At 33.3% G+C, this 13,153-nt stretch overlaps 1 protein-coding gene across 1 annotated transcript; it reads left to right on the forward strand.

Annotated features, from left to right (window-relative positions):
• Positions 1 to 5,161: 5,161 nt before the first annotated feature.
• Positions 5,162 to 10,338, forward strand: LOC130802887 (probable disease resistance RPP8-like protein 2). The gene is made up of 2 exons (XM_057666992.1): positions 5,162 to 6,402; positions 8,337 to 10,338. Exons 1-2 carry the CDS (start codon positions 5,367 to 5,369, stop codon positions 10,127 to 10,129), a joined length of 2,829 nt encoding a protein of 942 aa, XP_057522975.1. The 5' UTR covers positions 5,162 to 5,366; the 3' UTR covers positions 10,130 to 10,338.
• Positions 10,339 to 13,153: the final 2,815 nt, after the last annotated feature.

A 13,153-nucleotide genomic window follows, 5' to 3' on the forward strand; every position in this document is an offset into this window, starting at 1 on the left:
TGGTCTAATGTCGAGCAGCAGGAGGATCATAGACATGCGTAGCAAGAACTGGAGCTTCTTTTGCATTGCATTGCATTTGGGGAGAGTGATGAGGGCGAAGCATAACCTCTGTCATACCGCTATCTTTCGATTTTGTAGCTCTTGTTATCTTTTGTAAATTTTGGTTGTATATGTTTTGTTATGAGGCCTTGTGTCCTCCCTCGTATATTTGTATTTCTGCTGCGTAGTTTATAACTCTGTATGATTTTAAGGAGTTAAGTCTTTTTAAAACGCAAACGTCGACAGTGGAACCACAATCCATGCTTGGCATGTTGATTTGAGAAGCTGGCGACGAATCATTCTGCCGTGACATAGTTTTGATAGGCCGTTGGTGCCTTTACTTTATTAGCTTCTAAATAACTTGTTTTTCTACAAAGGCGCACAGTTTTAAGGCAGATGCTGCCGAAATTTCCACTCACTCACCCTTTTAATTAATCTTTAGCGTTTATTTTAATTATGTTCCCTTTTCTTTTATGTAACACCCGAATTTCCTTCCGTCCTTTACGGTTTTGGTTTCGTTAAGGGGTCGGAAATTCAGGGGTGTTACAAAAAATGTTTACATTGCAATTCTGTAATCAAGAAAATAATTAATGATTATATCAATTTAATATTTACACAATTTAATCAGATCTGTTTAAAATACTAAACCTCAAAGTAAAAATAGAAGCAAATAAATAATTAAAAAATTATGTATTATTATTGTTAATTAATTAAATAAGAATCATGAAGAGTTTAATTGTTTCAAAAAATTATTTTATATGTAAGTAAGGAATTATTTTTAAAATATATTGTAATTTAGATTATTAAATGATGTTTGATTTAGTTTAAAATTAAAACCAAATAAATTAATATGAATCAACCAAAAATGAGTTTAATTCATTTATGAATAGTTAGATTGTTTTATTTAATGGAAGAGACCATCAAAATTATATTTTAGTATAATTCTAGAGTTAAATTAGATTAAATATTATAATAAGTTGTATTGTTATCTAAAGTAATTATTTTATTAAAAATATATGGCATTTATATATTTTTCTTAAACAAAAGAGTATATTTTTCTTGCATCACTCTTTAAAAGTTTTATAGATTTTTATAGATTTTAAAACTATTTTAGTTTATTTTAATAGATTTTAAAACTATTTTAATTTTTTATGCAAAAAAAATCTAATGTATAAATATATTTTTCAGAAACCTTTTATCCATTGGTCGATTTTGATTCTACCCAAAAATTACCTGACAAAAAATGACCCGACCTAAAACCTACTTCCCAAACTATTTTGACATGTCCAGTCTAAGGATAGTCATGGCTCAGGTTTAACCAGTCCAAGACTCAATTGAAATGTTTTACATTTTAAAGTTTCATTAGTAATAAAATGAGTCTATAGATTATTTACAAGTCTCGATTGAATTAAAACAAATATCACAAATTTTCAATGAGACGGTTTCACGGTGAATCCATCTCAATTGGGTTGACCCATTACACAGTTATACTCTTAAAGTGATTATTTATAATTTTAAAGTGATCATTTACTATTTTAAAATAACCAAAAAATAATCACTTTAATAGTCTTAAATTGATCACTTATAATCTTAAAGTGATCACTTATAACTTTTAAGCGACCACTTCCATTTTTAAAGTGATTAGTTTTTATAATATTAACGTGGTCACTTAAAACCTTAAGGTGATCATTTACGATTTTAAAATAATCAATTAAAGAAAAAAGTTGATAATATGGGCATGTTTTATGGCAACATCGACTTAGACAAGATTTTCAAATAAATATAAAATATATTTAGATTAGACTTTTTTTTTAGACTCAAACACAAATCTAGAATATAAAATTAGGGCGAAAATTTGAAACAAATAAGCAAAAAAATACAAAAACATAATAGCTAAAGTTTTAAAATATTTCCCAAAATAAGCAGTTTTTTCCCAAAGCAGAGGTTCGGCTTCTTCGCTGTTAGTAACAGCGAATAAAGAAGCTTAGTCAAAAAAAGTCGAGGTCTTTGTTCGTTGTTAGTAACAGCGAACAAAGATTTTGACTGTTTTTGACCAAACTTCTTTGTTCGTTGTTACTAACAGTGAATAGTTACGACCCTAAATCAGCTGCTGCATTCTTTTTTCGTTTATCAAAAAAGGATAGTTGTTCGTTGTTACTAACAGCGAACAAAAAAGTTTGTGTCAGAAAAGGGTCAAAATCTTTGTTCGCTGTTACTAACAGCGAACAAAGACCTTGAATTTTTTTGACCAAGCTTCTCTGTTCGATGTTATTAACAGCGAATAAGCCGAACCTCTGCTTTGGGAAAAAACTGCTTATCTTGGGAAATATTTTGAAAACTTTGGCTATTATATGATTTTTTTTTTTGCTTATTCATTTCAAATTTTCAAATCACGGCCTCGTCAAGCGAAAATTAGAACAAAATAAGCTTATTTGGGAAAAAAATTTCACAAAATAAGCTTCGGAAAAACTCATTTTCCAAAATAAGCACCTCCTAGTCCAATGCTAAGGTTTTTATTGTGCTCGTTGTTACTAACAACATGCTATTACTTAAGCTGAGTCAACAAAAGTCAGCCAAAGAATCATCCGTCGTTAGTTTTAGCAAGTTATATACGAACAAAAGCAGACGATTACTTAGTTGACTTTTTTTGACTTAGTTTAAATAATTGCTCGCTATTAACAACAACGAACAATACCCTACCACATGCTTGAATTGGGAGAAGCTTATTTTGAAAAATCATATTTTCTCAAGCTTATTTTGAGAATTTAAAAGAAAAAAAACTTACTGCTCAAATTTTCGCGTCAAGCGAATCTAATAGGTCTTTAACCATGACCAATCCTAATTCACAAATTATGATCTCATACAAGAAATCATTATGTCATCGGTATGTAAAAGCTCAACTACCCTCCTAATGGTTCTTGGTTCTGTCAAGTAGTTGTTTGACTTTTACTATAGTAATATACTAATGTTCTTGAATTTATTAGTGTTTTCAACTGATGAATTTCATTAGACTTGATGAGTTTCATGGTATATCAACTCCAGCAAAATGTATCAAAGATTGCGAATTGCGTCTGTTACTTTCTGTCTATTAAAATTGAGGCCGAATAAGATATGTTGCACACATGTTTGATGAAATGCCTCAACGAGATGAACTCATGTTTTATTTGATAATAGCCAGTTATTTGTAGAAAATTTTCTTGTCAAAAGAGAAAGTATTTGCAGAATGTGTTTAAATTGGAAGCATCAATCAAAATGCATATTCAATGGATAAGTTTTTGTCTGTTATTATAATCTTTGTTATCTGTTTGCACCCATGTAGATAATTTTGGTTTCAAATAAATGCTTTAATGGGTTTTTCTTCTATTGGTATGAAATTTATGTATGAACTATTCCTTTCGTAGGTTTTTGTTGGGGCCTCTCCTTGCTTCTTTTCAAGTAGGATTGGTTAAGGTACATTTATAATGGGAAGCTTTCCTAATTCATTCTGGTTTTGCTTCTCAAGTACATTTATAGTGTTTTTTGAAGATTTGATTAAGTTCAATTGGGCTCATCTCTAATTTTCATTGGGTCAAATATTTTTAATTCTTTGGCTTCGTATTACAATGGACTATTTCAGAGTGACTCAAAATTGAATCATGCGCACTTCTTACTGATGTGAAGTTGTAAATGATATTTGTTACACGTGTCAATCTGAACAAGGGTCAGGTTGCATACATCCAACCACGTAAACCCCGCCTAGGTGGGAGCCACATAATGACATTGGGGTTGTGGAATGCAGTGTGATTTTTCCGTTTCAGTATCTCAATTGCCATATGTTTATCGAGGACGTACGCACCGGAGTCAAATGTAATCTGGTAATCTTACTTGATATAGGTTGGCTATGTATTAAACAAGAACCAAACTATAAACACACGTTTGTATTTTGAAGTTTCGAATTCAATAAATAAGGCTGATTACTTTCTATTGTAATGGAATTGTTTTGTGATTTTTGTGGTTTAAAACAAGGAAAATTAAGAAAGATATGTTGATTGAACAACTTAAAAATGGCTGAACCAAAGGTTTAATTTCGATACAGAATTCACCACAAAATTAAAGCTATGGGCTCCTAAGTACACATTTAATCTTTAGCCAAAAGAATGAAAAGCAAAGAAACTTCAACTTATTTTCAACTACTCCAAGTTAAAATTAAATTGCAAAGAAAGAACAAGAAATGCTCAAAGGTTGTTTGTATTAAAGATGTAATGGAAGTGAATGAATTACAAGAGAGCAAGTAGCCTATTTATACTAAAGAATTCAGCTACCAAAGATTACAACATGCATGAAAAATCTGAATATTACACAAAAGCAAGCTCCTAACAGCTATATTTTTAAATCTAGTGGATAAAAGCAAGTCTCCAACAGCTATATTTTGAAATCTAGAGGATATTTGGAAATAAAGTGATTGGCTTGATTTGAATTGATTTGCAAATGTCCTTCAATAATCTTCATATATCCTTGATGATTTTCAGCCATTTTGTTGATTTTATGGCTGAATGTTTTGCTTCGCATGCTTTGTAAATTTCGAACCCATTTGAGCCAAAAATAAATACTAGATTTAAAAGAAAATTACAACTCAACTAACTAAACATGAGACATGATTATGCTTGATCCTAAACCTGGCTTAATCATTTCTAAAGGACTCAAATATTTGAAATGAAATAAAAGACTCAAATTAATGAAGACTTAGTTCATGACTACGAAATTAAAGGGCTTGACATTTTGGACTTTGAATTTGAGCGTCTTCCGTTTGATGTATCATTGTATTGATCTTAGCTAGCTCATGAGAATTAGATGTAGGTGATCCTACATCATTACTCCTACTCCTGTTTGTCTATCATCTGTTACTCCATGGAAGCTACAATCCCACAGGTTACAGTCAAGGACCTTTGTGTTACTTACAGAGTTACATTTCTTGGTTTGTACCTAATTATATTAATAATAACTTACATATATAACTGAATAACTCCATTGAAATTGCCAATTGGATTGACAATTTTCAGTGTATGGTTAATTTGTTTATTGTATGATTAGATTTTTTAATTACTCATTTTATTGGACATCACCATTTATTACACATGGGCATTTGCATTTAAGATAATATGAGATCATTGACCAAATCTTTTTTAAGATATAAAAAATGTTACACATTAGCTTTCTCCTAACTAACATAATAATTTTTGTATAGCATTAGACTTATGTATAGCATTAGTTAAGACAATAAGATATCCCCTACCAAGACAAATTTCCCAAAAGAAAATTTTGGTAAGTGCTTCACTTGAACTTAGTTGATGGCGGCAACAGCCTTAAAATTCACAGGCAAACAGCTTGGAAAGTGGATGGTGGAAGAAGCCAAGTACTTGTATGGTGTGAAGGATAAGATTGAGGAGCTCCAAAGTGAGCTTGAATGGATTCGATGTTTTCTAAGGAACGCGGATGCCATGAAAAGTGATGATGAAATGGTTCGGAAATGGATATCTGAAATCAATGATTTTTCATATGAAGCCGAGGACATTCTTGAGAAGTACCTTCTCAAAGTTTCCCTTCCAAGAAAAAGTAATACGATCTTGAATGTGCTTAAATGGGGTACTTGTGTGGTTGGAGATGCTATCTCAACTCATCAAGTTGGTGTTGAGATTGATGCTCTTATTGGTAAGATCTCGAAGTTGGCCTCACGAATGGTTACCTACGGAGTTAAGCCATCAAGTTATGGAGAAACCTCATCGATACAATTGAAAAACGCGGAGCTGAGGCGCACTCACTCCTTCCTTCAGTTGGATGGCACAATTGGATTGGAGTATGACACAAAAGTGTTGGTAGATCAGTTGATGAACAAAGAAACAAAAGTGATTTCCATAAGTGGTATGGGAGGATCCGGTAAAACTACTCTGGCTAGGAAAGTGTATCAAACAGTGAAAGGGCATGAATTCGAGAAGTGTGCTTGGATATTTGTCTCTCAGAAGTTCCAGTCAAGTGATATTATACAAGGTATATTGCAGGAACTTTATTGTAATGATCAAAAGAAGATTAATGAGATCAGAAATGCTGGAGGTATGATGGAAAAAAAACTCTTTGAAGTCTTGATACAAAATAAGTGCCTGGTTGTTCTTGATGATTTATGGAATCCTATTGATTGGAATCGTTTGAAAATTGCATTCCCAATCGCTGTCAAAGAATCTCGCAGCAAACTGTTGATCACTACGCGCAAGAGTAGTTTGATCTCACATATTGATCCTCAAGGATTTTCTCACCAGTTCAAGGGTCTAGACAAAAAGGAAAGTCAACAGCTATTTTTCAAGCAGGCATTCCTTGGCAAAGAAATTAGAGGTAACAATTTTATAGTTATGTCTTCATAGTGTAAGACATATCATGTTCTTTCGTTTGAGTTTCTTTTGACCGAACTATGAAATCGAATTTTACTGATTAATTTGAGGTGGAAGCTAAAGTATATTTACCCGTTGGAAGCTACTTTAGTAATATTGGGTAAATGTAATGTAATGTAATATTGTTGGCACCTTTCCTCAATCCTCACAAGTCACAACACTATATTTTTGAGGTTGGGTCTGTTTAGAAAATTGGTTGTTAGTTGTAGTTGTTGGCTAGTTTAACCTGTTGGAAGTATTTGTTGATTAGCCAACTGTTTAAGCCAACTATTATGTAAATGTTTGGTAAAATTAATTGTTACAGCCAAAATCCAATAAAAAAGCTACTCATAGTAGCCTTTTGGTTTTGGGCCTAAAAAGTCATTACCAAACACTTTTTTTGATCGTTTTACCAGTTGAAAATCCTAAAGCCAACCAAAAAAACTGATGGAAAAGTCATTTACCAAAGACACCTAATACAATAATATTAGTACATAGGATTTTAAACATTGTCATTCGGGTACTCCGTACCAGTTAGTATTCCATAATTGTGTCTCTTGAAATTTCAAGGGTATCCTATCAGCAGTTGTATTATTTTGCATTCCTTCTTCAACTGAGTTTAATAAGGAATCCTTGCAATTGTGAATTGTTGTCATAAATATATGTTTAGAGAACTTTTTATTAAAAGCTATGTTACTCGAACTCTTTATTTTGCTTCACGTACCCGTGTCCGATCCTTGATCCTCGGACATTGGTATGGCTCTTAAAGACTTCTTTTTAGGCATAAAATTGAATATTTAAACGTATCCGACACTTGGACACGTACCAGTAACGTAGAGTAAAAGGTATTGTTGGAAATTTTGATAGTCCATGCCCCAGTCTTAAGCCATAATGGACACTGTCTTCATAGATATATGTTGCTTTTCTATCTTATTTTTTCAATTCTTTACTTTCATTGTCACGAAGTATCTTGTTGAGTCAAGTCTCAAATCTCAACATGATGGAGGTGAGTTCGATCATCTCGTAGCGTACTCCTTGGCGTGCACGTTTGAGAACAAGATTGTGAGTGCAAGGAAGTATGACGGCATATGTTTTGGGTCTCTTGATCAAGTGATGAATGATGATGAGTTGATGTGTTGTCTTAAGGACGCAAAGACTCGAAGAATGGAAGGGTTTGAAGGCTGCTCGACCCATCGAGCATGAGTGGCTCGATCGAGCCAAGCAGCAGGAATCAGGCAGAAGGATCTGGTCAGTGGCTCGACCAGGCGAGCAAGAACAGCTCGACCCGAGCGAGGGGCAGCCACGTATTAGAATGCGTTTCTGTTTTATGTTCGGTTTTGTTTGGGTTTTTAAGCCCTTTGTCCTAGGTTTGTCTAATGTGTTTTATGACTATATAAGGACTCTTAGAACCTCATTAGAGATTAGAAGAGGCATATACAAGAGAGTAAAACTAGGGTTTACACCATAAGAGTTCTTACTTCTTGTATTTGCATATTTGTGAGAGACTGAAGTAAAGGTTCAATCTTTGCTTTGGGAGATTGTTCTTAAAGCTTTTTAAGGTGAGTCATTAATGTATTCTTGCTTATATTAATGATAAGATACTTTGTTTGAGGGGGAGGTATCATTAGATACCTCATATATTGTGTTTTGCTTCTTCCATTGTTGTGCTCTGTTTTTGTGGTTTACTTTGCATTAGTTTGTTTATTGTTCTTCATCAAATATCATAGCCCATCCACAACATATCTCATGTGTTGATTTGTTTTGGTTCATGCAGTCGATCCATACTTTGATTAAGGCTCTACATTTGTTATGTGCCTTGATTATTTTTACTGAAATTTGATGTTACGAACTGAACAAGATTAGATGTTATGTTAATACTTAATGTATCTTCATGTGCAGATCCTGAACAAAATCCACTGGTAAACTTGGGAAAGAAAATGGCTGATCAATGCAAAGGTTTGCCTTTGGCAATAGTTGTGCTTGCAGGACTTCTAGCAACTAAAAACACACTAGAAGAATGGGAAGTTGTTTATAAAAACGTCGAGACTATTCTAAGAAGCAAAAATGACGAAGACAGTGGAATATTAAACACCCTGGAGCTGAGCTACACAGATTTACCCTATCACTTAAAACCTTGCTTCCTTCATCTAGGAAATTTTCCAAGGTATGTCGAAATACCGACCAAAAAGTTGTACCGTTTGTGGATTTCTGAAGGTCTTGTCGTGTCAACAGATGATTATCGTGTGGATTTGGAGTGCACTGCAAGTAGTTACTTGCTAGAGCTGGTGCAACGATGTGTTGTCCAAGTTGCAAAAACAGGACCAACCGGAAAGATAAAAGCATGTTGCCTACACGACCTGATGTGGGACATGTGTACTATTAAGGCCAAGGAGGAAAACTTTTTAACTGTTATTCGTCAAGAGAACACAAATACGGGTCACAGTACTTCTTCAGCAATTAGCGTCAGACCTCTGCATCGCTTAGCCATTCATTCTGATCAGAGTCTGCAGAGGAGTTATTGTGCTCAGTTTAACGAAGTTTTTCCTGTTAGATCCCTGATGCTCTTTAGTAGTGATTTGATGAACAATGATCAGAGTCTGCACAGTGAAATTACTGATCAAGTATGGTTGAAAGCAATTATAAATAACTTTAACCTGCTTCGTGTTTTGGATCTAGAAAATACCGGCATTCAAGTCGTTCCTAGAGAGCTGGGCGACCTTATTCACCTGAGATATTTGAGTTTTATGGGAACTCGAGTAAGAAAGTTGTCATCATCCATACGAAACCTAAGGTGCCTTCAAACTCTTGATTTACGCGTAAGTCTTGATGACAAATGTGTTTTTAGAATACCAAATGTATTATGGAGGATGAAAAAACTAAACCATTTGTATCTCCCGTCTCATGCTTACGAAGTGAAACGGTTTCAGAAACTGAGTATCAAAAGTTTGAGCAACTTGGAGATACTCAAGAACTTCGACACAACAAGATCTCGAGTCAATGACTTGTACAAATTGAAAAACTTAAAGAAACTTTCGATAAAAGATGTGGCATCCAAGACTAAGACTGTTCGATCCATAATGGAATGCCAAAGCATAAAAAGTAAAAATCTTGTGCATCTTAGCCTTAAGGTTCTTGGGGCTACACTAGATGAAGAACCGAAACTTTTGTCAAGCTGCATTTGCCTTCATACTCTAGAAATAGCAGGAAACAAGTCGGCAGAGACAGAGCTACGGCTAGATAGCATCATATTTCCAGAAAGTTTAACAACTTTAGTCATAAAGAACTGTAAATTAGTGTGCGCTGATGCAATGCAAAACTTACAGCAGCTACGTAAACTGGCAAGTCTTTGTCTAGATGAAGTTTCATTCCCTGAGAACATTCTGGATTGTTCACGTGGAGGTTTCTCGGAGCTTGTTGCTCTGAAGCTCAGTCAGATGGACTTAAAGGAGTGGAAATTAGGAAGTGCAGCCATGTCTAAGCTTAGGCGGTTGGATATAAACGAGTGCACAAAGCTTCAGATGCTTCCTGATGAACTGCCTACATCAGTTGAAGTCATTTGCAAGCCTTGTGTTAAAGGAATTGATAAGTACTTCACCTGCCCTCACCATTCGATTGAGCTTACGGATGAAAAAGATGACGACTTGGCTACTCAATACTGGAGTAAGTACCCTTCTCTAACCTCTGCTTCCTAAGATGTTTATTCATTCACCATAGATTTTTTGATTACATGGCTTTGGAGTTCATAGGGAAAGGGAAACAATCTTCAAATATGTACAACTTCCTTAGACACTACACAACTTAGCAAATAAGTTAGTTTTGTGTTTTTTCCTTCTCCAAATGTTGTAAATGTTACCATTGTTAATAAAATTCTGATTCTGATCTATAATAATAATTGTTGAGTGTTTTTTTTGTTTTATTCATAAATAAAGTCCAAGAAATTTTATATTACTATTTCACACTCTTGAAATGAATAATTACGACTAGTGACTAATATTTTAGCATATTTAAGGTTTTTTTAGGATCGTATAATCTTACTGTATGATCCTATAAACCTGATTGATTTCAAATTGGATTTTGATCCTGATAAGCTTGATTGTTATATTCTTTTAGGAAAAAAATTTTAAATCAAAAATCAAAATTATTATAAATTAAAAGTTAAAATCAAAAATAAACTTACTTGATTTCTCTTTTAAATTTTTCTAGAAACTTTAGTTTTTTTTAAATTTTATTTTGTATTTACTTTTTTTAATGCAAAAAGACTTGTTGTATAGATAAGAAATTACATTGATGTATTTTTAGCAAGCACCACTTATAGTAGGGATTACTCATGTCAAAACAAAAGTTGAGATCATTGTAGGAAAATTAGTAAAAGGTTGAATTATTCTGGGTAATTTTTTCTTTTTTTTTTATTACTTTGTAAAATTACCCAGAACAATCCTATCTTTTATTGATTTTTCTATAATAATTCCAACTTTTAATTAATTATTAATAGTCGCAATTTTAAAGTCACTTACCTAAGAATATTGTTGTCCAAATGGTGACTAATTTTTTCAGGTTAATTGCTACAAAAAGAAATTTAAATCAAAAATTAAAAACTAAAAGTTAAAATAAAAAATATTTAATAGTAGAATCTATCTTCTTAGGGGTTTGAAAGGTCCTCCTCTAAGGTGTAAACACTAAAATGTAAACCAAAGTCTTTGGCTACTCTAGGCCTCTTGTTTCTTCTTGGCTTTGAATTCTTTACCAAATCTTGAGAGTGAGCTCTAATTGACGAGGCTCGTTTTTCAATTTTCGACGGTATAGGAGTGAGATTAGAAATGGGGCTCTTATCGCCCTTTTGAATATTATAAAGCAAATTGAAATTTCAATTTCAAATATGTAAGAGCTCTGAAGAGTTTCCATTTGTTTTTGAAAACGATGCGTATAAATCTTTCTCATTTAATGTACTTATTAGACAATTAATTTCTTTGTCAATAATATCCCACTACCAGACCTAATTCTTTATCTTTTTATTTTTTGATATTGAAATTTAAGCCTATCGAATTTCTGAAATACGGGGCCTTGGGCCTTTGCCCCACTCACCCTTGGCCAGATGCGAGCTTGAATTTGAGGAGTAAGTACAGTAGATGATGAACCCCCACTATTTCTATGTTTTACAAGGACAATCGTGGGCTCAGATCCACAAATCCACGAGTAATGAGCATTGACTTGCACACAATACGTACAAGATGATTTTCACTTGTTTTCAAAACGATATAGTATTAGAAGGATTACGCATTAATTATTATATTTAAGTCCACAACCCAATATTTTAGCGATGTGGGATTTTCCCCACATGTGAAGTATTTCCAACCCTCCTGCTCACATGTAAACCGCATATGTGTCTATACCAATGGGCCCACGGGGCGATCATGTGATGAATTGTCACACAAAGCACTTGGGCATCAAACATTAGTTTTCCCATTATATTTCATAGTACAAGAGGTTTCCTAATTAACTTGATTAAAATCTTTTCAAAAGGGATATTATAACTTTCCTATCAATTTTAAGTAAGCATGTCTTTATACTCCAAAACAAACATTAAGTAATGAATTTGCTTATTTGATTCCATTTCTTGCTAACCCTACAAAAATAAATACCAAACACCCCTTAATTATGGGACATTACTGAAGGGAGTACAATGTATCAAATATGTTCATGTATATTACTTATTAGCCATAAAAGTTCAAGAAGACGAAACATAACAGATGATCCAAAAGGCATACAATATGGCAGGCAAACCAACAGTCTAGTTGGTTAGGATACTCGGCTCTTACTGGGAGACAGAGACCCGGGTTCAAGTCCTCGTAATGGAATGTTTTGTTCTTTTTTCCCCTTGAAGAAAGTTGGATTTTGGAGTAAATTAACTTTTACATGCAAGATCTATGTAAACATTATATGGTCATGTTAATGATCTTCAACCCAGTGTCCCACATTTAATAATTTATAAATTATCCACCGCAATGGAAAAGTATACAATGCAGAACATCAAATGATTATATGAGAAAATGCATCTTATTTAGATAGAGTTTATGTCACTTTATCTGTCTTTCGCACCATTATATGCATTACTTAAGTTTCAAGTAACATAATAAAGATAATATCTCTTTATGTATATCTTTGAAAATGTTTGCCAAAATCGTTACGATGTTAAAAACGATACAAACAACAATGAACAAAACAATGTTTGATAATGTAAACTAAGCAAAAGAGACACAAAGATTTAAGGAGGTTCACCCAATGATGGCTACGTCCTCCGTGGTGTGTAGTTTATGTTTATATTATATCAAATGAGTATAAACAACACTTACAAATGAAGAATTACAATTGAGTAAGAGATAAAAACAAAAGGCTATGTGTTTGGCTTAGGGGTTGTGTTTGATGTGTTTGATGTGTGAGTATGAGAGCTTTATATATAGTACTAGATACATGAATGTCAATAGCTCACTTGAATATAGTATTAATATAGAGTAATGAATAATATGAAATAACTCCAAGAACTTGAAAGGCATTATCTCAAGAGTCACACACATGAATACTCTTCACCTTAATCTTCATTAATCTTCATTAACACCAATAATTCCCGTGAATACTCTTCACCTTATTACACCCTTTTGGATTCCACAACTCAAGAGTCACACACATGAATACACACTTTAATTGTGCACTCAAGTCAC

The sequence above is a fragment of the Amaranthus tricolor genome, chromosome 16, assembly GCF_026212465.1.
Source record: "Amaranthus tricolor cultivar Red isolate AtriRed21 chromosome 16, ASM2621246v1, whole genome shotgun sequence".
Lineage (NCBI taxonomy): Eukaryota > Viridiplantae > Streptophyta > Magnoliopsida > Caryophyllales > Amaranthaceae > Amaranthus > Amaranthus tricolor.

Bases quoted from the DNA above. Each gene is read 5' to 3' on its own strand.
- LOC130802887 (XM_057666992.1), top strand. From the start codon at position 5,367: ATGGCGGCAACAGCCTTAAAATTCACAGGCAAACAGCTTGGAAAGTGG. The intron at 6,403-8,336 runs GTAACAATTTTA...CTTCATGTGCAG, and splicing joins CCTTGGCAAAGAAATTAGAG to ATCCTGAACAAAATCCACTG.